This window comes from Gigantopelta aegis, chromosome 14, assembly GCF_016097555.1.
Source record: "Gigantopelta aegis isolate Gae_Host chromosome 14, Gae_host_genome, whole genome shotgun sequence".
In the NCBI taxonomy this organism is placed as follows: domain Eukaryota; kingdom Metazoa; phylum Mollusca; class Gastropoda; order Neomphalida; family Peltospiridae; genus Gigantopelta; species Gigantopelta aegis.
In genome coordinates this window covers 8,064,202-8,089,282 of record NC_054712.1, presented here as the reverse complement: position 1 = coordinate 8,089,282, position 25,081 = coordinate 8,064,202, and the positions used below count along the sequence as shown (strand labels likewise).

At 38.6% G+C, this 25,081-nt stretch overlaps 1 protein-coding gene across 2 annotated transcripts; it reads left to right on the top strand.

Annotated features, from left to right (window-relative positions):
* Positions 1-7,467: 7,467 nt before the first annotated feature.
* Positions 7,468-20,913, top strand: LOC121388867 (methyltransferase-like protein 9). 2 transcript variants are annotated; one of them, XM_041520388.1, is made up of 6 exons: positions 7,468-7,763; positions 11,254-11,444; positions 14,451-14,551; positions 15,429-15,537; positions 18,025-18,209; positions 20,268-20,913. In XM_041520388.1, exons 1-6 carry the CDS (start codon positions 7,590-7,592, stop codon positions 20,477-20,479), a joined length of 972 nt encoding a protein of 323 aa, XP_041376322.1. In that variant the 5' UTR covers positions 7,468-7,589; the 3' UTR covers positions 20,480-20,913. The 2 variants fall into 2 exon arrangements, with proteins under 2 accessions (XP_041376322.1, XP_041376323.1); XM_041520389.1 differs by lacking the exon at positions 20,268-20,913 and adding an exon at positions 18,852-18,908.
* The last annotated feature ends 4,168 nt before the right edge of the window (positions 20,914-25,081 follow it).

Sequence of the window (25,081 nt, the reverse complement as noted above, 5' to 3'; positions counted from 1 at the left end):
CGTATCGGGTAATTATAAACAATGTTGCCAGAATATCACATGTTGTTGTTGTTTTTCTACATTTTTTTTTTTTTTTTTTTTTTTTTGGGGGGGGGGGGGGGGGGTGTTTTTAATTTTTAATTTGGAGAATCGTGTCAGGTAATTATGAAAATGTTGCCAGTATATCACAAAATGTATTTTTTGTACTACATTGTTTCTTTGATTTGGAGAATCGTGTATGGTAATTATGAACATGTTGTCAGTATACCACAACATTTGTTGTACGTTGTTGGTTTTTAATTTCTTCAATCGTGTCAAGTAATTATGAACAGTATACCATAACATTGTGTTTGTTGTTGTTTTTGTACATTGTTGTGGTTTTTTATTTCTTCAATCGTGTCACGTATATGATCTGCATAGGCGTGTCTGGAGAACCTTAAAGCAGAGATACAGAGGCGGTTCTAGGGTCTCCACTCCCCCTTAATTTTGCGACAGTTATAATTTTATTAAATATTTAAAAAATGTGTTTTACGATCCCCATCCAAACCTCCCCCAAAGTTCTCTTGGCATTCCGCCTCATGTCATTGCCCCTCCCCCCCCCCTCCCCCAAATGGATTTTCTGGATCTCCGACGTCAACTATACAACACTTGACTCTGACAACGTCAGCCATATCTGACATACCCTCACAAACAAAACATAATACGACTCCAACTGATTCAATTAGCAGTGTTGAATCCACTGATGTGTGGATGTTTTGCCTAGATCACTTCCACAACTCCAAACCTGGAGAAATTTGGATTGAATGTGCACGTTGTCACCTCTGGTGTCATGAGGATTGTGCTGATGTTGGCACTACCAAATACTTCATTTGTGACTTTTGCAAATAAAGTAGCACACAAATTAAACGTTTTGCAAATGACACTCTCACCGAGCCTGAGAACGTGACTCACAGAATACATCAGGGCTCCATACCACAGAACTGTGGTACTTCCAACGTTACCACAAGTTTTTCTTATTTCCAGTAGCTATGATTTCAACCCCTGCAATTGCCCACGGCAATCGGCAATGTCGTGGAGCTTTTAATTCTTCACAGCATTTTTGGCCTTGGACTACAGGGTTTTTTTTTTTCAATGGCATGTTCTTTTTTTTCTTCTTTTTTTTGCCGTAGACATTTTCTTAATTGCAGGGGTTGTGATTAATCAAAGAGACACATCTGACAATTGTCTTGAATTACTTGTTCAAGCAGGAAAGGGTTTCTGTTTTAAATAAGGTCCTAATCTACTGACCCAAGCTTCCCCATAGGGTGACATAACCTGCTCCGAGGCGGGGCAAGTTGGGTCACTTCAAGTTATGTTTTCTTTTAACATTTTCGCAAAGAAAAGTTCCAGACGGATGCTTGTTTTAAGTTTCACTTGTCTCAGTAAAGATTAAAGTTTTAGTTGAAGTTGATTTCAATGCGTTTTAATTGATACAATTTGACTTTAATGGAAATTTTTTTTTTTTGACTCAATCTGCCCCGCCGTCCCTATGTGGGACCGATATTGACCCCTCGGCACCGCCAACGACGTCAACAGTGGGCGCAACAACATCAACAATGGCGACGTGTCCAGTGGCAACAATTTTTGTTTACGGATGAGAGCCGTTACAACCTTTCCAACACTGATGGCGAAATTCGAGTATGGCAACGTCGACATGAACGTTACTCCGACTGCTGCGTTCTGCAGGCCGACCCGCTATAGTTTTCCATTAGCAGCAAGGGATCTTTTATATGCACCATCCCACAGACAGGGTATTACATACCACAGCCTTTGATCCAGTCGGGGTGCACTGCCTAGGCCTAAATCAATGTTCTAAGTCAGTCCCGTGCACAATTTTCTGCATACTAGCCTGTGGCATCTAAAAGAATAAATTCCAAATTCTGGAGGAAATCTTATATTATGTAACCAATATTCCTGTGAAAATCCAGTGATAGTAATATGATACTAGAAGGCAACCAAACTGTTCCCAGTGGAAAAAACCCGAAACACAACAATACAGGGCCGTATCTAGCGGGGTGGGGGAGGGGGGGGCAGAAAAAAAAATCCAGAAGGCATTATAGAAACTTAAAGGAAATTATTTTCTTAACCGTTTAAGGAATTTTAGACTATTAACTACTCAGTTGCCCCCCACCCACACCTCATCCCAACAAAAAATCCTAGCTACGGCCCTGCAATGGCAAAACCATGTTGGCTTGCATGTTATATACACATAAATCAATCCACATAACCAAAAACACAGGCTAACTGCTAAACAGTTTAAACAAATTCCCATATGTAATATTTTGTAATATTACACTCCATAACCTTACGTCATTTACAAATGTAAGGGGCGGGACGTAGTCCTGTGTAGCCGGTCTGGTACCAATCTCTGTAAGTGTACCCATTGGGCTATTTCTCGTTCCACCTAGTGCACCACAACTGGTATATCAAAGGCTGTGGAATGTGGGATGGTGCATATAAAAGATCCCTTACTACTAATGGAAATAAGTAGCGGGTTTCCTCTTTAAGACTCAAAATTACGAAATATTTGACATACAAAGCCGATGATTAATAAATCTATGTGCTCTAGTGTTGTTGCTAAACAAAACACACTTTAACTTTATTATTATTATTATTTGTGTTAACACTGTAATGGGTACTTGTATGGCAGTCTTATTCATTTCCAGAAAATGTTCTCCTAATTATAGACTGTTGGCGACTACTAGTAACCGTTTTGTAGTAATTAGTGTCAGAAGCGGGGGTGCAGGGTACTAACCTACCCACCCATCATCCAACTGAAGTTAGAGAGGCCAGAGTATTCATTGGGTTTATAATAATAAAATAAAAAATATTTTAATAGCAGTTTTTCAGCATTGTGACAACAGACAACTAGCATTTTAAAAACCTACCAGCCTAACAGACTTTACTCTGTTAAAACTAGAATAGAACGTTTTCATAACTTTAATCTATAGTAATGTAACTTTAGCTATCTATATATCACTGTTGTATCCAAGACATACCCTCCAGTTCTGAAGATCATCCAACAAATATGATAAAAGCTACCCTGTGTCATTTAATTTCGTTAATTTTGTAATGAAAAGTTCCTAAATTTTTACATTAAAATTCCTATATGTTATCACACCCATTACACCCAACTGATAGAACGTTCATTGTTTTTTTGTTTTTGTTTTTGTTTTTTTTGCATCTCTATAATGTGTAAAACTGTCGTATATATTAATAAAAATCAAGCATTGTGCGTTTCTTTTTTGGGAGAGTATATTTGGATGGTTCTAACCCCTTTACCTAACCCTAATGTTAAATAATCTGTGCCCAGTATATTGGCTGTAATTAAATGACATGGTTGTCAGTATTATTAAATATTCGTGTCCGATATATATCGCTTCCATGTAATTTTTGAAAGTTATACTGACATTAAAATTCCAAAACGTATAACAAAATAGCCCAGGAAAAGCTTTTGTTTCTCTTTTTTTTTCTTCTTTTTTTTTGCTGATGCATAAATTAAATGAATGCACGGATGCACAACAAAAACAACTGCTGCGCAGTAGACTGTAGTGATTTATTGGTTTTGAAAGGAACATATACTACTCAAAAGAATTTAAGGGTCAGACGATATTTTCGACATTATTTTCTGAATGTCAATTATATTAGCTAGACCATAATGTCACGCATGGTATTGTTCCATTTTGACGAAAGTGGGTCTAAGCAACCCATAAATGAATTAAAATCCACTGTCATTGACACTGTCGACTAGTTCTAATGGCGAAAACATGCTTACATTTGCACGTAAATTAGGGCGAAAGCGAAAGGTCTGCTAAGTGCCCATAACTTGCTTTTTCACAAAGCGCTTCATTTGCACGCTTTGCACGTGTATTCCATGTTCCCAATGCTGAATTTCCGTATAATTGGAGCTTGCGTTCGTGTACGGTGCACACTCCAAATTCGACAATGGTACGACTTCAACTGACTATCGAAGATCGAGGAAGGGCTATTGCTTGGCTTCAGGATGGCAATACGCAAAGAAATGTTGCTCTGAGACTTGGTGTCAGTCAGAGTGTCGTTGGCCGACTATGGCAACGGTACCAAGCAACGAATTCTGTTCGAAATCGTCCACGTTCGGGAAGACCCCGAAGCACTACAAATAGAGAGGACCGCTACATCACCAATATGGCTCTACGTCAACGCACAACCACTGCACGCCGATTACGTGACAATCTGCGGACTGCGACTGGAACTCGAGTGTCTGATCAAACCATACGCAATCGTCTGAGAGCCAATAATCTACGCTGCCGTCGCCAGGCTGTTCGACCACCACTCCTACCACGTCACAGAACGGCCAGACGTCAATGGTGCACGCTTCATCTGCGGTGGCAACGTGTTCAGTGGGGTCGAATGATGTTCACTGATGAGTCCAGGTTTAGTCTCCAGTTCAACGACGGTCGGGTTCGTGTCTACAGACGTCCTGGGGAGCGCTTCGCTGACGTTAACGTTAGACAACGTCACCGGTTCGGTGGTGGCAGCGTCATGGTGTGGGGCGGCATCTCTATCCACCACAGGACCCCCCTCTATGTGGTGGATGGCAATCTGAATGGAATACGCTATCTGAATGAGATTATCCGGCCGTTGGTTCTCCCAGGCCTTCAGCAGATTGGCGGCGGGGCAGTCTGCAGGATGACAATGCCAGACCCCACCGCGCCAGGGTGGTAACGGACTTTCTCAGACAACAAGGTATCGCCAGGATGGATTGGCCAGCATATTCGCCTGACTTGGCCCCAATAGACAACGCCTGGGACGAATTAGGCAGGAGAGTTCGGGATAACCATGCCCCTCCGGCCAACCTTCATGATCTGGGTCAACTTCTTATGGCAGAGTGGCAGGCCATTCCCCAAGAGTTCTTCAGACGTCTGATCAACAGCATGAGGCAACGATGTGTCGAGTGTATTCGCGCCAGGGGTGGATTCACACACTATTAAACGAATGTTCTAATGTGTAAAATCCATGTTTGACAACCTTCAACTTTGACAGCATGTCATGTGACTTTCTTGTATACAGTGACGTTTATTTGTGTTTTTTTGTAAATATGGAACAATAAATAAAAATATTGGTGTAGTTTACATCATCAATCTAATACACTCTGAAACTTATTTGGTTATAAATTTTTGACCCTTAAATTATTTTGAGTAGTATATGTTGCGTATTAACGGGACAGACGCTAGTTTTTAAACACTACAGCATATTTTCCACTATTAGAGCCGTTTATGATCAATGAAATCAAACCGTACTTGTATTTTGTTGTGGATGGAATGGAATGGAATAAGAATTAACGTGTACATTCAGAGCAAGCTGTTGTAGCGCACGCCTATCTTGGGCACAAGAGCCGGCCTCAGCCGGCTCCTCCGTCCAGGACAGGAAAGATTTTATTGTTTAGATTAACCATTTCTGTAGAACCGAAGTGTTTCTTGACATCCTGGTGTTTGTAGTACCAAACATAGCATTTTAAAATATTTCTAAAAACGCACGTGCGTCTGAGAAGTAGCGGTTTATTGATTAGAGTTCTAGTCTATTTTTAAAGATATTTCCTGTTCAGTGGTAAAGCGCTCGCTTGATGTGCGGTCGGTTTGGGATCGATCCCCGTTAGTGGGCCCATTGGACTATTTCTCGCTCCAGCCAGTGTACCACGACTGGTACATCAAAGGCTGTGGTATGTGCCATCCTGTCTATGGGATGATGCATATAAAAAGATTCCTTGCTGCTAATTGAAAAGAGTAGCCTATGAAGTGGCGACAGCGGGTTTCCTCCCTCAATATCTGTGTGGTCCTTAACCATATGTCCAACGCTATATAACCGTAAATAAAATGTGTTGAGTGTGTCATTAAGTAAACCATTTCCTTAACGCCACAGATTTCTTTCACTGTGTTGTAACTATCCAAATGAGTTAGCCTACAGGTTTGTAAATTAAATAAAATTAGTGTCCATTTTTACGGGTTAAAACTAGGTTCTGTGATTATACATTTTTAAACTACTATATATGCATGCATCGTTAAATAAAACATTTTCTTTCTTTCTTTCAATAGAACTGAAGATTTTTTGGAAGATTTATTTAATTTTAACGATATTAGGTTCAAATTTGTTGTGTATTTAGCCATGATAAACTTTAGCCTATTTAGCTGAAAAGTTAAGGATTTATAAATCGGTAAGCTATAGGCCTATCAGAAAGTGACAAACTGCGCCTCATATTACACCAATAAAACGTGTGGCACCTCACATTTAATTTACCTGCAAATAAAACAGGGGAGTAGCGGTATCAGGTCAGGTCAGAGCGTTTAACGTGCACACTCAGAGCAAGCTGTTGTAGCGCACGCCTGTCCTGGGCGCAGGTGTCAGCCTCAGCCGGTTCCTCCGTCCAGGAAAGGGTGGCGGTATCACATATGCCATTTAAAGTTCCACAATCATGGCACATTATTAATTCACAGTATATTAAAAAAAATACATAAAGATTACATTATTAACCAGACCGGCCTCGGTGGCGTCGTGGCAGGCCATCGGTCTACAGGCTGGTAGGTACTGGGTTCGGATCCCAGTCGAGGCATGGTATTTTTAATCGAGATACCGACTCCAAACCCTGAGTGAGTGCTCCGCAAGGCTCAGTGGGTAGGTGTAAACCACTTGCACCGACCAGTGATCCATAACTGGTTCAACAAAGGCCATGGTTTGTGCTATCCTGCTTGTGGGAAGCGCAATTAAAAGATCCCTTGCTGCCTGTCGTAAAAAGAGTAGCCTATGTGGCGACAGCGGGTTTCCTCTAAAAAAAACAGTGTCAGAATGACCATATGTTTGACGTCCAATAGCCGATGATAAGATAAAAAATCAATGTGCTCTAGCGGCGTCGTTAAATAAAACAAACTTTACTTTACTTTGCATTATTAACCATAAAAAAACAAAAATACCACCCCAATTATTAATAAAGCGACTTTTTTGTAAAACTCTCGGGGGGAAAAACACTGATCCAGTCGGTTTGACCCGCATCTGACCTGTGACGTAGCATCAGGTGAATTCCACTCATTCATTAGGTTAATGTTTTTACCAGCCTATGGATTGCTGAAAATCCCATTTGTACCGGGATACCCTGATTTCGTTTCAACCTATTGTGTATACATGTAGGCTACTGCATAACAACTGTATAACAAATAAAAGTGTAGTTAATCAAGATAAACGTCGGGCGCAAGCGTATTCCCTTGATGAACTAATAAAAGTGTATTTATTTATTCGCAACGGATAATAGTATTTCAAGATGCACCTCGAACTTCGATTCACCTCAAACTTTGACAGAAGTCTTCTTTTATTTGGTACAATGCAACCTTTTCGAACTTTGCCTATTACGAACTTTGACCCGGAAATAAGTGAAACAGGAAGTAAATAAAACTCGACCAGCACATGTGTCATTTTCATTTATTGAGTTTACAAAAGTGAACTTTTTTTATGAACTTTATTCCAACAGCTTATTTACACGTACAGTGTATTGTGTCATTATGCAGTGTGTTAGTTCACTTCACTGATTTGTAAAAAGAACCTACATGTTTGATTTTAGAAGCTGTTGTCGGTCCAAATCTTTAGTTTTTGCGTGTTTTGTTGCGTGTGTGAGTGTGTTGTCAGTTATGTCACAGTATCACATCAGAAGTCCGCTTCTGCGTTCCATGTATCACCGGATGTTGGATGATGAAAGGCATCGTGCAGACGATCATGTTTATGTGAGTTCTTAAAAATAGCCGATGTGTATTTTTGTGCTGGGGTGTCGTTAAACATTCATTCATTCATTCATTTTTGGCAATCGCCGACTACCAAAAAGTAGTCAAAGATTTCCGCTGTAATACCACAAGAATCCTACGTCAAATACATTTACATCGACCATTTTCGAGTTCCTTGATTAAAAAAAATTCAGATATTAATCACTAATACAAACACTACAGAAAGAAACATGACAGCACCCACATTCAGCTAAGCTTCGGCACAATCCGGACAGTAGAATTCTAAGTTCACCAATCTATATCGTGACGTTACGTCACATGATCGCCCACTCAGCCATTCCGTCTTCCAGGGGCTGTCTAATACAATAATACGACAAGTGCCCGACAATCATCAAAAAAGTTTGTTTTGTGTAACAACACCACTAGAGCACATTGATTCATTAATAATATTTGGTAATTTTATCATGGTGTTAGAGAGGAAACCGGCTACATTTTATCATTAGTAGCAAGTGATCTTTTATATGCACCATCCCACAGACAGGATAGCACATACCACACCCATTGATATACCAGTCGTGGTGCACTGGGTGAAGCGAGAAATAGCACAATGGACCCACCGACGGGGATTGATCCCAGACCGACCATGCATCAAGTCAGCACTTTACCACTGGGCTGTGGACAATCACCAAAGCGACAGAGAGTGGTACACACATACACACACACAAACAATATTACATTCATGTTTTCTCAAGGTGAAAAAAGTATTTGATCTATGAGTCATATGCCTGCTTGGGATGTGTACCACTCTGGCATATCAAAGGCTGCTGTATGTGCTATCCTGTTTGTGGGATGGTGCATAGGCCTATAAAAGATCAATTGCTACAAATGATAAAATATAGCGGGTTTCCTCTCTAATACTATGATAAAATTACCAAATATTTGACATCCAATAGCCGATGATTAATGAATCAATGTGCTCTAGTGGTGTCATTACACAAAACAAACTTTTTTTGGTGATTGTAAATGTATTTGACGTCAAACATAGGATTGTTGTGGTATTAGAGCGGAAATCTTTGACTACTTTTTGGTGGTCAGTGATTGCCAAAAAATTACATAGCTTCGTCTCTGACTGTAATGAGAGTGTATTTATGTTCAAATGTCCGTCTAGCTCTCTTACAGTCAGAGTACTCGGGATAGCTAGCGTCAAAAAACAGGAATATGATACTTATGGAACAAGTTTTCTACATTTTTCAGTTACAGTACGAGGTCAAGTACTCTGCCAGTTGAGAGCTATAGTCCATGCCATCATTCTATTAAAGGGTCATTCCTGAGTTTGCTGCATTGTAAGATGTTTCCGACTAATAAAATATTTCTACGATTAAACTTACATATTAAATATATTTTTTTGTTTAGAATGTCAGTATCTCTATATTCAATGTGTTTCTGGTCGTCTTAATATTTGTAAGAAGCCCAAACTGGATTTTGTCTTCAAATAATTTCATATGTATGAAAAAAATAAAATTTTAGGAACTAAAATGAAATTTAACCTAGTACAAATATTAGAACGACCAGAAACATGTTTAATATACAGCCATTAATATTTTATGCAAAAAAATGTATTGATATGTAATTACAGTCGCTAAAAAGTCTCTGTTAGTCGATAACATCTTAAAAATTGCAGCAAACTCAGGAATGTCCATTTAACATGTTTTTTGTAAATAATTTCAGTTTGATTTGACGTAAGAAGAAAAGTAAAAGTGTTTTGGAAATAACAAAATATACAATTTGTGTGTGCAAGTAACAAATCAGTCGGCTCAGAAATAAATATCTTGTAGTAAATTACATAGTATGAAAAACATGCAATCCCTGTGGAACGGACTATAGATGGACATTTGGATGGTTATGATCGATCTCTGCTGCCAGAGATAGCTGTATAGTGGCAACATTGAATGGCTGCCTAACACATGGTAGGCAAAGATTCCTACTCTAATACAACAAAAATCCTATATTTTACGCTAAATATCTTTACATTGATAATTTTTTAGCTCATCAATAACAAATATTTCACATAGTAAGCACTAATACCTACACTACAGGAAGAAACCCAACAGCACCACCATTCATTAATGTTCCAGTTAAATACGTAGGTGTTGACGGGTTTCTTCCTTTAGTGTAGGTTATTAGTGGTTAATATTTGAAATAGTTGTTATCAGCGAACTCGAAAATTATCAATGTAAAACATATCGTCAAACATAGGATTTTTGTTGTACATATGTATTACTATTATTAGAGCAGAAATCATTGCCTATTGTGTGGTAGGCAACCATTCCATGTTTCCGCTATAGAGGTATCTCTGGTGGCAGAGAGCGATCATAACAGTCCAAATTTCGGTCTAGCTCTCAAACGGCAGAGTACTCGGGCTATTAGTATTACAGTTTGTGAAATAAAATATATTCCAATCAGTTAACGTAAAAGATAAACAACAAACAACTTTGACATAAAACAAATCCATTCTAGTAAACAAAAGTGCAAGTTGTAACACCATCCAGTAAACAGGAAATAAAGTGTTAGGTTTCTAACTGCATTCAGGCATATCTATTCTCACTGGGTTTCTCCTTTAATAATCAATGTCTCACGACTAGCACATCAAAGACAAGGTATAGGTCTTACTTTTCCAACAGGAGCGGGACGTACACCAGTGGTAAAGAGCTCACTCGATGCGCAGTCGGTGTACAATCGATCCCCGTCAGTGGGCCCATTGGGCTATTTCTCATTCCAGTCAGTGCACCATGACTGGTATATGAAAGGCTCTGGTATGTGCTATCCTGTCTGTGGGATGTTGCATATAAAAGATTTCTTGCTACTAATGGAAAAATGTAATGGGTTTCCTCTCTAAGATTATGTAAAAATTACCAGATGTTTGACATCCAATAGCCGATGATTAATAAATCAATGTGCTGTAGTGGTGTTGTTAAAAAAAACCCACCCTTTTACTTTTCTGACAGCCATGGTAGCGTAGACGGTGTAGACTTTTGAGTTAAAGTTTTACATTAAAGTTTCGTGTTTCTATAAAGATCACTTTCTCATAAACTATACGTCTTATGTCAGTGAAACTTGGTTTATAGTTACACATGGATGTTCATCACAGTGCACCAAAACATTTTACGTTGGTGAGCCCATTGGGCTGTTTCTCATTCCAGCCAGTGCACCACCACTGGTATATGAAAGGCTCTGGTATGTGCTATCCTGTCTATGGGATAGTACATATAAAAGATCCCTTGCTTCTAATGGAGAAATGCAGTAGGTTCCTCTCTAAAGACTATGTCAAAATTACCAAATGTTTGACATCCAATAGCCGATAATTAATAAATCAATGTGCTCTAGTTGTGTCGTTAAACAAAATAAACTTTTATTTTTACAAAACATTTCATGGTAGGTGAGACATTTACTTCTGCAGAATTGTTGTCTGTTAAACTGGAATGTTTATTTTCAGTGGTATCACATAGATTCTTCCAGACTTCCCGCTGACATGTGTGAGAAATTTATTCCACTCAATCAAGATGCAGAAACATCCGAGTTCCTCAACGACTGTTATGAGAAAGCCGATTGGGTGTTCACGCAGATACGGGATGCAGTGCTCAAATACATGTTCAGCTGGTTTCTCACAAGTACGTCTATAAATGGGTAAGATGACACTAAAATCATCACTGATGTTCTGTTGTACGGTACTATAATAGCTCATGGAACTGCTATTCTTCTCCATCATGCTGGGATGGCAATGTTCTCGTGAAGTTTTTCCATGAAAACGGTGAATACAATATGCAATTATCAGTGTCTCTTAAACGTTTTAAGATTAGTGCATTAAAAGCAACAATTTGTAATATGTATACATATATATTTTTTCATCCTATGTAGGTTTTGTTATTGGGATGATCATGGTTTGTTTGTTTGAAAACAACAGCTCTGTACACTCGGGGTTTTGTTATTGGGATGATCATGGTTTGTTTGTTTGAAAACAACAGCTCTGTACACTCGGGGTTTTGTTATTGGGATGATCATGGTTTGTTTGTTTGAAAACAACAGCTCTGTACACTCGGGGTTTTGTTATTGGGATGATCATGGTTTGTTTGTTTGAAAACAACAGCTCTGTACACTCGGGGTTTTGTTATTGGGATGATCATGGTTTGTTTGTTTGAAAACAACAGCTCTGTACACTCGGGGTTTTGTTATTGGGATGATCATGGTTTGTTTGTTTGAAAACAACAGCTCTGTACACTCGGGGTTTTGTTATTGGGATGATCATGGTTTGTTTGTTTGAAAACAACAGCTCTGTACACTCGGGGTTTTGTTATTGGGATGATCATGGTTTGTTTGTTTGAAAACAACAGCTCTGTACACTCGGGGTTTTGTTATTGGGATGATCATGGTTTGTTTGTTTGAAACAACAGCTCTGTACACTCGGGGTTTTGTTATTGGGATGATCATGGTTTGTTTGTTTGAAAACAACAGCTCTGTACACTCGGGGTTTTGTTATTGGGATGATCATGGTTTGTTTGTTTGAAAACAACAGCTCTGTACACTCGGGGTTTTGTTATTGGGATGATCATGGTTTGTTTGTTTGAAAACAACAGCTCTGTACACTCGGGGTTTTGTTATTGGGATGATCATGGTTTGTTTGTTTGAAAACAACAGCTCTGTACACTCGGGGTTTTGTTATTGGGATGATCATGGTTTGTTTGTTTGAAAACAACAGCTCTGTACACTCGGGGTTTTGTTATTGGGATGATCATGGTTTGTTTGTTTGAAAACAACAGCTCTGTACACTCGGGGTTTTGTTATTGGGATGATCATGGTTTGTTTGTTTGAAAACAACAGCTCTGTACACTCGGGGTTTTGTTATTGGGATGATCATGGTTTGTTTGTTTGAAAACAACAGCTCTGTACACTCGGGGTTTTGTTATTGGGATGATCATGGTTTGTTTGTTTGAAAACAACAGCTCTGTACACTCGGGGTTTTGTTATTGGGATGATCATGGTTTGTTTGTTTGAAAACAACAGCTCTGTACACTCGGGGTTTTGTTATTGGGATGATCATGGTTTGTTTGTTTGAAAACAACAGCTCTGTACACTCGGGGTTTTGGCCTGAGTGTAAAACGGATAAAATGCCATCCCCCCAAAATATTATTTAGGTATGGGGCCATACTCAAATTTTTTGCAGATTTTAGTTATTAAGTTGATCTTTTGACAAATTTAATTACCGTTATTTTAACTGTATAATTAATGTTGGATTTAAATTATAATGAAGCAAAGTGAACAGAGATTATCTATATATAAATATATCATTCTATTTCATTGGATTCATCATTTTGTCTTTCTTAGCACTGTATACGAAAATTTAGTTTTGGCAGAAACCCTGACACTATTTCTGAGATTTTACAACAATTTTTGGGCATTCCAAATTTGTCTATTTTATGTTGTGTATGGTTTCATTGATGTTAACTTTGTGATGGATGTCGCAATAGTACATTTTTTAATATAAAAATAAAATAATACAAATTATATATCCATTCCTGTGATTTTAAGCTTAGTGTATATGGTAATTTGACACAGTATTGTACATAAACTGTCATTCCAGGGCTCGACCTTAGCGGTAGCCTGGGGTGTTTTGGCTACCAATTTCTCACTTGGACTACCAGATGTCTGAACCCGGTAGTCTGCTGGGCTACTAAATTTTTCTTGCACCTCCAGTAACTCTGCAATCAACAAGATGCTTAAACACCTAAAAAAACCCCATCCTAAAACATTGTTTAAATAAAAATAAATTATTTTGCTTTTTTTCTCTCCTTTTTAAAAAGTTTATTAAAATTATGGGCTACCAATTTTACTGAGGGCTACCAGATTTCATAACCTGGAAGCCCGGTGGGCTACCACTGAAAAAAGTTAAGGTCAAGGCCTGCATTCTGTCCACATGTTGGTTATGCAGTTTTAAATTTGATTATATGGTAAATTGTTACACTTTCTTAACTTAAAAATTGCAAACTTCAAAAGATAATAAATTTCAGTATATTATGTTTTCAGGTAACTGATTAGGTTATGTAAATATATGTCATGTCAGCAAACAGTTGGTTACCTGGGTGGAAACCATGTGAACTGACACTAGAGTACATCGGATATTGGATGTCAGACATTTGATAATTGTTTACATATAGTCTTAAAAGAAACATGCTACATTTTTTCATTAGCATCAAGGGATTTTTTTTATATGCACTTTTTCACATATAGAACAGCACATACCACAGCCTTTGATATACCATTTGTGGGGCATTAGTTGGGACAAGAGAATAAAACAGTCTGAGAATGTTCATCGTACGACCCAAGCACTATACCTATTGAGCTAAATCTCGTCCTTGAATTTGAAAGTGTGATACCTCAATTATTATTCCACTGCTCATAATTCAAAGGCTGTGGTATGTGCCATCCTGTCTGTGGCGACAGCAGGTTTCCTCTCTCTATATCTGTGTGGTCCTTAACCATAATTATGTCTGATGCCATATAACCGTAAATAAAATATGTTGAGTGCGTCGTTAAATAAAACATTTCCTTTCTAATGGGCGTCATTAAACAGACACAAAATTGATGTTTACAATGTGCTGGGGTGTTGGTTAATGAACATTCCTTTCTTCTGTACAGGTGGTTGAGACGTGGGTCGATGTTCATCTTCTCCCGCGAACAGCTCCAGCTCCTCCTCAACGTCTCGGCACACTGGAGGGCAGAAAACATGCTCGATCTAGGTATTTACAGAAAACATGCTCGATCTAGGTATTTACGGAAAACATGCTCGATCTAGGTATTTACAGAAAACATGCTCGATCTAGGTATTTACGGAAAACATGCTCGATCTAGGTATTTACGGAAAACATGCTCGATCTAGGTATTTACGGAAAACATGTAGGTATTTACGGAAAACATGCTCGATCTAGGTATTTACGGAAAACATGTAGTTATTTACGGAAAACATGCTCGATCTAGGTATTTACGGAAAACATGTAGTTATTTATGGAAAACATGCTCGATCTAGGTATTTACGGAAAACATGCTTGATCTGTCACGATCATTGGAGCTTTTCTGATTCCAATTTGTCCGACATCTGTCTGTCTGTCTGCCCATCTCTCATCTGTCATCTTTTCGTTCGACGTCTTTATCTAAAGTTTTTACTGAATAGTTCTTAAACTTGATATCAACGCAAATTCTCTGGTGAAGTTCTTACAAACAGAGAGATTTAAAAAAAATTAAATTTTAAAGTCGATCTCTTGAGACACTTTTGATTAAATGGAAGAAAATGGGTGGCATCCAACTGGGTTGGTAGAATGCTTGGGTTGAATGAGCTCGGTGCCCCATGATTGGTATATCCAAGGCTGTGGTATGTGCTGTCCAGTTTGGGAGAGGGTTACCTCTGAATACATGTCAGTTGTGTCAGAATTATTAAATGATTGACATCCAATAGCTGATGAATAATCTGTGTGCTCTAGTGGTGTCATTAAACAAAACAAACTTTTAACTTTCAACCCTGAGTTAATGACATTGGCTGTATTAAAATATATTTTTAAAGAAATGAAAATAATTTTGAAATATTACAGTTTTAGTCTTATTAACTGTGGTTGTTTTTAGGTGCTGGTGATGGCATGGTAACAAGTAAAATGGCGCATTACTTCAACAATGTTTTTGTGACAGAGATTTCATCAGTGATGACAACCAGATTGCAAGAAAAAGGCTACATGTAATGTTTCACTTTTTTCTTTCTTTCTTTCAACTTATTTTCATGCTTACGGTTCAAGCACGCTGTCCTGGGCACACACCTCAGCTATCTGGGCTGTCTGTCTAGGACAGTGGGTTAGTTGTTAAAACTCACTTATGGTGGGAGTCGGTACCAGGCTGCGAACCCTGTACCTACCAGCCTTATGTCTGATGGCTTAACCACAACACCACCGAGGTCGGTATGTTTTACTGACTTGCTCACATAAACTCTATGAATCTATGGAAGAGTTCATTTTCTCTTCATACATTTAGCTCACCTCTCCTCCAGTGCATTGACCCCATATACATATGGACTGGTTCTTTTCTTTCCTTTGGAAAATGTACATGTAAATCAGGAAATTATTTGTCTATTTCAGTCACCACAATGCCATTCCTGTGTTGTTACTTTATGTGGCAGCTTAATATAGTTTTGTTTAGGAAAATAGATCTTCATTAAAAAATTTGTAATAAATTGCTGAAATGCCTGTTCAAATCTTTATTTGATGATTACAAGTAAATTGACCTCTGACACTTTTTTGGTTCCGTGCCTTGTGATCATGGGAACCCCATCGGAAACTGTTTTTAAAAAAATAATAATATATATATTATTTTCGTTGAATAGTTCCGTGATTTTACCGACGCTGTACTGTAAACGATAATTTTTGTGAAATTTGAGGGTCTGCTCTGTAGTTTATAAATAATTAATTGGTTTGAAGTTACGTGCCGTTTTTATTACAAAATGATAGTGTGTGCATTTGGTATGCTGCCACTTATACCAGTATAACGTCATAATGACAGAACGTCGTGCTTCTTAGGCTTAATGGTAATTCACTCAAAATATTTGTGGTCAACCTATAGGCTATTGATTTTTTTTACATGGTAGTTACCAAGTGACTGTACACTTTCCTGAAAATAACAGTCACATAGCCCTTTCAGTATTAACTTATATGTCACAGAATATATTCTGAAATTGGTTCCAGATCTTGTGTTCAAATTGTTTGATTAAAAAGCCATATACTACTAAATAACATTTTGAGCTGGGTTGTATGTATACCTTACATACCATATCAATACCGATTTACTGTATCAAGCAAATCTCAAAATACCATAATTTCGGTTTTGAAAAATACCGCTCGATATTGGTATTGTGTCAATACTGAATACCGTACTGAGGTAAATCACACAAAAAGATACCGATACCAATAGCAGTGTTCTCCAACTTTTATGCGACCAGGTTGGCGGACACGTGAGGCCGAAGTCCACGAGCGGGGGGGGGTGAGGGGGCTCGTGAAGGGTTCGCTCCCTCTCGCACAGGAAAATTTCGTAAATCTTAAGTCACAAAAGGTGCTTTTTTTCTGGCATTTAATAGTTGATTTAAATGAAGTTAACCATAATCTATCTCATGATCTGCGGCACTGGTCACGCTGAAGTAGTAGGGCCTAGATGATCATAGGCCTAAATGTGTGCGGCCAGTGGGCTAATCTCACCCGGAAATTTTTGAAAATAAAAGCTCATATAGATGCGATTTCCTGGCATCTGGGGAAAGTATTTTGCCGTCTTTCATTGCATAAAATATTTATGGTTTTCAACATGTCAACAGCCAGCAATAGACAATTCCCCTGCATGAAATTTGCCCGGACCCTTGTCAATTACCTGCAAGGACTAAGATTTACTAAAAATCATAATATGCAAATTGCCAATGATGAAGTGACGGGCGGCTGTCTGTCAAAAATTACCGCTCGCTGATTGGATTAGAGGAGCCAAGCTGTTGAGAGGCAATCTGCGTTGCACCGCTGAGATTGCGCTGCTTGTATTAACGACTCCCGCTTTATCACTGCTGGATATTGAGGAGGCCGGTTTTAATTTTGTTCGACACGTGGACATTTTGCAACCGGTATATTGGTGATTTTACCACCTGAAATTTTTAGCAGGGATCCAATCAGATTTGTTCTTACAAATGTGTTGAATTAGAATATTATTATTATATACTCCAAGTCCAAGTACAGGCTAAATATATCGATAGGTGAATAGAACTGACGGAAGTTTTTTTCGTCATAGCGGACTGATTTTCGACTTGGCGGCATTTTTTATCAGCTTGGCAGACCCGTCTGCGAAAATCTTCAGCTTGGCGGCGCAAATTCTCAGCTTGGCGGGTGTACAAGCCGCTTACTGGGGTTGGAGAACACTGTCCATAGCGAACTTGAAATTTTAATACCGCCCAGCTCTATTAACATTTAAGAATTTTGAAATCGATCTTTGAAACTTGTGTAGTGAATCGCAGCATCAGTTCTGTTGATAGTCTTGGTGACCATCATGTGTTATTTAATGTCTTTGTTGGTCTGTAATGAATAAGGCTTGTTTTTATATAAATCTTATTACTGTATAACATAATTAGATATTTATTCATTTTAATCAATGTTTTTAGAATGAAAGACACTTGAAAATTAAGAATGTTTTGTGATCATTTTAGGTTGTTAGATGTGGACTCCTGGAGTGAGAGTTCTCATGTCTTTGATCTGATTGGGTGTTTAAATTTGCTGGACAGATGCAATCAGCCAATCGCGATGCTGCATTCCATCAAGAAGTCACTACGTCCAGGATCTGGAAGACTGATTGTTGCAGTGGTGCTTCCGTTTAAACCGTATGTAGAAGTTGGTAAGTTTTCAAATAATTATTATATCATAATAATATTTATTCCCCATATGGGCCGAGAAGTGGATAAACAAAAGTTATCTTTCCTTAGGGAAGAGAAAAAAATAAAATTCTTCCCCTAGATATGTTTTGACATCATAATCAGAGTTTCACTTTAGGCAGTTAATCAAGTGTAAGAATAGTTTCCATGGTCAACAACTAATTTACATCATCAGCGATAAGTTCGTCACAGCTATGATGCAACACTGTTCTCAACTTGCAAGTTATTTTCAACAACAGTTTCTTTTGAAAATTTTCCATAACATGATAAAGATTGCTAATGGGTAATAAATAGAATACTCAACTTGCTACTCGGCAATACCGTTTATATTGCACTCGTGAATTGAGAATACCCAACTTGCTACTCAGCACTATAGTTTATCTTGCACTCGTGAAGGACAACATCAATTCACGAGTGCAAGATAAATGGTAATGCCTCATAGCTCATTGAGTATTCTCTAATTATCATATAGCATACCCATAATATCCATGTCATAAACCCATTTGATATTTACCATTATTCACTCAGTTAATGATGTTTTGCCGTCAATGAGGGAAGAAGGAAATGTTTTATTTATTGAAGCACTCAACACATTTTATTTACAGTTATATGGCATCGGACATATGGTTAAGGACCACACAGATATTGAGAGTGGAAACACGCTGTCTCTACTTCATGGGCTACTCTTTTCGATCAGCAGTAAGGGATCTTTTATATACACCATCCCACAGATAGGATAACAAATACTACAGCCTTTGATATACCAGTTGCGGTGCACTGGCTGGAGCAAGAAATAGCCCAATGGGCTATTCACTGATAGCCAATGATTAATGAATATATATGCTCTAGTGTATCAAAGACTGTGGTATGTGCTGTCCTGTCTGAGGGAGGGAAAGAAATTGATTATTAATTAATGAATATGTTCTAGTCATGTGTGTTTTAACAAGACCTTAAAATTCCTACTCTTCGCCACGAGCAAAATCGACGTGAGCTGAAGATCACTCTGCTGAAATGGTGCTAGGCGAGCAATCTCATCAAGGTTCAGACAAAATGGTGCTAGGAGAGCAATCTCATCAAGGTTCAGACAAAATGGTGCTAGGAGAGCAATCTCATCAAGGTTCAGACAAAATGGTGCTAGGCGAGCAATCTCATCAAGGTTCAGACAAAATGGTGCTAGGCGAGCAATCTCATCAAGGTTCAGACAAAATGGTGCTAGGCGAGCAATCTCATCAAGGTTCAGACAAAATGGTGCTAGGAGAGCAATCTCATCAAGGTTCAGACAAAATGGTGCTAGGCGAGCAATCTCATCAAGGTTCAGACAAAATGGTGCTAGGCGAGCAATCTCATCAAGGTTCAGACAAAATGGTGCTAGGCGAGCAATCTCATCAAGGTTCAGACAAAATGTACTGAAAAGTTATTGCAAGATGTTTTTTTCCTGTGGACTATATTATAAATTTCTTTCCACTGCTTGTTTTTTTGCCTGTGGACTATATTATAAATTTCTTTCCACTGCTTGTTTTTTTGCCTGTGGACTATATTATAAATTTGTTTCCACTGCTTGTTTTTTGCCATGGACGTTTTCTTAATTTCGGGGCGGAACGTAGCCCAGTGGTAAAATGTTAGCTTGATGCACGGTTAGTCTGGGATCGATCCCTGTTAGTGGGCCCATTGGGCTATTTTTCACTCCAGCCGTGGTATGTGTTATCCTGTCTGTGGGATGGTGCATATAAAAGATCCCTTGCTGCTAATCGAAAAGAACAGCTCATGAAGTGGCGACAGCTGGTTTCCTCTCTCAATATCTGTGTGGCCCTTAACCATATGTTCGACGTCATATAACCGTAACTAAAATGTGTTGAGTGCGTCGTTAAATAAAACATTTCCTTCCTTTTCCTTTTCTTAATTGCAGGGCTTGGAGTGGGAGTGATCAGGCTTGGAGTGGGAGTGATCACTCATCTTTATGGCGAACTCTGTTTTTCTGTCGTATTTAACTGTGATAGAGTTTCTATTTTCCGTGATTTCAGGCAGTTCCGATCACAAACCGGTGGAGAGGATTCACCTCCAGGGGCTGACGTTTGAAGAGCAGGCTACGAGTCTGGTGAAACATGTCTTCGAACCAGCAGGATTCACGCTGGAAACGTTTACCAAGCTACCGTATTTGTGCGAGGGAGATCTCTTCAAATCATTCTTTGTCTTAACGGACGCTGTTTTTGTATTGAGTGTGACAAAGACATGATAGAAGATACGTACATAACCTATAAGATATTTATTTCTGGTATTTGACATTTAAACAAATGTGTAAGCAAACAGGTTTACAAAATCTGTAACCAGTTGTGACGTTAACTGTAGAAGGTGACAAATGAAAACATTAATAATGAATAATCAAAAGTCATTGATATGCAATGGCCAGGATATAAGGAATAACTAGTTACTGTCTCAAGATATCGGCTTAACCTGCGAAGGTTAGAATGGCAAATGCAGCAAGGCTCTGCCGAGCTGCATTCATCATTCGACTTGAGCAGGATAAAGCCGATATCTTGAGACAGTAACCAGTTATTTCTTTTATCCTGCAATCCTACAGGAATATTCGGAAAATCATTATTTATTCTAGTTTTGTGTACCAAATCGAGCATTGTCAACCTAGCAAGGCTTTTGCCACGTGACGTCATACAAGATGCATGACATCATTATTGTAAGACGCTAGCTACATTCTGTCACATTAAAAAAAAGCGTTTCTAAAATCTAATTCATAAATAAATATACAAGTTTGGTATTGTTATAACAAAACTAAAAGTTATTTGTATTTACTGTACTTCAGCAAATGATTTAAAGAGTATGTTTACTGAAAACTACTCTGAAATACTCGAGTCGAGTACGGCTTATGTCATGTGACCTATATTTTTGGTCAGTGACTGAAAATATAGAGATTTATCTAGTCATCATATCTTCCAATGTATACAGTGATTGCTGGATAAATATACTTTCGAAGCTTTCTTAGGGCTACGATAATGTAAAATCATCATAGGTTATGACATCTCTATGGTACACGTCGTAGCCTATGGCAGTTTTACAATTTATTGTAGCACTAAGATGACTTCAGAAATATTGGCCCAGGGCCACAAATTATGTCAAATAATTGTGGGGGAGTTGGTGGAGGGGGACTGCAAGTAACTTGTTTTGGAAAAAGTGATATAGGGTTTTCTCTAGCTAGGCCAAAAACAGGCACATCCAAACTAAAAGATTTTCTTTTTTTTGTTTCTTTGTGGGTGAGCTGACCCTCCACTAGTTACGGCCCTTAAACACTTAAAAACAAACACATTACACTGGCATAGAAAGTAGGGGGAAAAGGTGGGCATGTGCCCCCTAATCCACCCCCACCCCCACTTTTCCTGATCCAATAGCAGCAGCGATAGTATATATATATATTTATTAATTTGTGTCATCCACTTTTTGTTACCTTCCTGTGCCACTGCATTATTATTAAGATGACCAAAGAAATGTAACAGTTCAGTTTGTTGTAGATCAAGGGAGATAAATCCCAAAATCAAATCTATAAATATAAAGCAAAATAATAGACATATTGTGTAAAATTATTAATGTGAAAATAACCATAATATTTACAACAATTGATATCACTGTAATGCTAAGATGTAAGATATATCATCATCCTTTGTCTCATCCGAATAATCTCAAACTCACCATCATTTCGCTCACTAACCTCATTTCCACTCAATCCTGGGTCTCCGCCACCAACCACAGATGTCTCTGCCTCCTCAGTGGACTCTGTAACATTGTCTTTGGGAACACTGTCATCCACAGTTGGAGGTGAAGGCTGCCTGACAACACAAACATCAGTATCTTCCTTCTGAGTGGACTCCATAACAGTGTCTTTGGGAACACTGTCATCCACGGTTGGAGATGAAGGCTGCCTGACAACACAAACATCAGTATCTACCTCATCCCCCACAACAGACACACTGTTACCAGAATCTATAAGAGAAGCTGGTAAAGGAGTCTCCTTTTGCTTTCTTGGTTTTACTGATGAAACCATTGAAAATTGTGGTACAGATTCTGGAACTTCCCCAGTGGGATGTAATAGATTTCTGTGTAAAGTCCTCTTCTTGCCAGTTCCGTCTTCTCTTGCAACAACATTACCAGTCTCGGTGGCGCAGTGGTTAAATCATCGGACTACAGGCAGGTAGGTACAGTGTTCGCAGCCCGGTACCGGCTCCATCCCAGAGCGAGTTCTTAAGGGCTCAGTGGGTAAGTGTAAGGCCACTACACCCTCTTCTCTCCGACTAACCACTAACCAACTAACAACTAACCCACTGTCATGGACAGACAACCCAGATAGCTGAGGTGAGTGCCCAGGACAGTGTGCTTGAACCTTATTTGGATATAAGCACGAAAATAAGTTGAAATGAAATGTAACGACAAACACTGGTATATCAAAATTTTCTGTCCATTTGTTTTGAAAGCTTGTTTACTGTCGAAAGCCAAGATTTTGACCAAGCCTTACTGGGCTTTAATGTAGCTCCTCCCAACATTTTTGCCATACACCTGTTTTGTTCTTGCTTGTTGGCAATCTAATTAAAATTAGCTCTACTATTACATGTGGATCTAACAGCAGCCCGTTGGAGCTCAAGTCCAGTTGACCTTTCATTCGACCAATCAAAACCTTACTTGCAAAATCATGCCAGTAATTTGAAAAGAATTTGAAAACATTCGGCTTTATGCCAAGGGTATACGAAATGATTCAGGTGAATTACGAAGTATGTCGGAAACTAATTTCAATATAAAATTTTATATAAAATTTGTTTCAAGACAAAAAAAAACCGGTGATGGCATAGCCATAAAATCTGTTTATACTAGTATACAATACAGAGTTTATTACTGCACTTTCCCCCTGTTTTTTCAATGTTGAAATAGACCAACAAGTTCACCTATTGCATAAGTAGTCACGACCGATATTTTTAGAATTTGTATGCTCCCAAATAACGTTATAAAAGGCGAAGTGTAATTGGTCGATATTTAAATTGTTATTTATAGATGAAATGTCACCTGGAAATCGGAATCCACACAATGCTGTTAGATCTACTGGTAGACCAGTAGAGCTAATTTTAATCAGATTGGTTTGTTGGCCTTTTGGCTAAGATCAAAGTGCAATATAAAGAGATTATTATATGAGCTTGTGTGTCATACTGATTTTATGAAATGAGTGTTAGGATTATTGTATTGCCCAAGCGGGAACGAGATTAATACATGAATCCTGACACAAGTTTTGTAAAATCAGTACGACTCGCATGTGAGTGTAATAATTTCTTCATTATTCATATTATTTAGTTATTATTTTTTATGAATAACAAGGCCCATGTCAAAATGTTTCAAACATAACTAGAAGAAAATGATGAACTGACATTTTAAAAAATGACATCATTTTTGAAAAGCGATACAATATTTCACATGCACAGATACAAGACCGTGGAAATCATGTCATGTTATGACGTTACGTCCCAAAATCACATCATTGGTTGGTCACGTGATTACACATGTACTTCATATGATTTTTACTAAGTCATTAAATTAATCTTTATTAATCATATTTTTATACTTACCTCTGTTTGACACCCGCGGGTCAATGTGTATTTTTATACTCGGGTGTTATGCAGCCTTTATTTATTCATTATTCATTAATTTGTTGTTTTTGCTGATTATGCTGCAGCAGAGGCCAGTTCATAAAATTTCTTCTGTTTCTCTTGAAGAGATTCAACACAAGAAGATCAAGTTTGTCTTGGAGTGCTACCTGAAATACCAAATGGGCACATGTGGCTCTCTACCAAGAGGGGTTAGGACATAGCCAAGTGGTAAAATGGGCACATGTGGCTCTCTACCAAGAGGGGGCAGGACGTAACCAAGTGGTAAAATGGGCACATGTGGCTCTACCAAGAGGGGGCAGGACGTAACCAAGAGGGGGCAGGACGTAGCCAAGTAGTAAAATGGGCACATGTGGCTCTCTACCAAGAGGGGGCAGGACGTAGCCAAATGGTAAAATGGGCACATGTGGCTCTCTACCAAGAGGGGGCAGGACGTAGCCAAGTGGTAAAATGCTCACCTGATGTGCGGTTGGTCTGGGATTGATTATTCCCATCGGTGGGCCCATTGGGCTATTTCTCATTCCAGCCAATGCACCATGACTGGTATATCAAAGGCCATGGTATATGTTATCCTGTCTATGGGATGGTGCACATAAAAGATCCCTTGCTACTAATGGAAAAATGTAGTAGTCTCTAAGACTATGTCAAAATTACCAAATGTTTGACATCCAATAATCAGTGATTAGTACATCAATGTGCTCTAGAGGTGTCGTTAAACAAAGCAAACGTCTTCTCTACCAAACATTAAAAAGAAAGGTTTTTGTTGCATGGGATCCTAACAAGTGCTATTGTGAGAGTGGACTAATGGTGCAACATGAGACTTCTAATCATCCTAGTCTCCATCAAATCTTCGGCAGGATTTTAGCTCGCTTGAGGTGCTTGTGTCGCAGGATCGAACCACCTCTGTGGATCCATTCATCTGATTGGGTTTTTTCTCATTCCAACCAGTGCACCACAACTGGTCAAAGGCCGTGGTATGTGCTTTCCTGTCTGTGGGAAAGTGCATATAAAAGATCCCTTGCTGCATTAGGAAAATGTACGGGTTTCCTCTGATGACTACGAGTCAGAATTACTAAATGTCTGACATCCAATAGCTGATGATTAATTAATCAATGTGCTCTATTGGTGTCATTAAACAAAAAACTAACTTTAAAGAAAAACATCAAATGTTCCTAGAATATCTT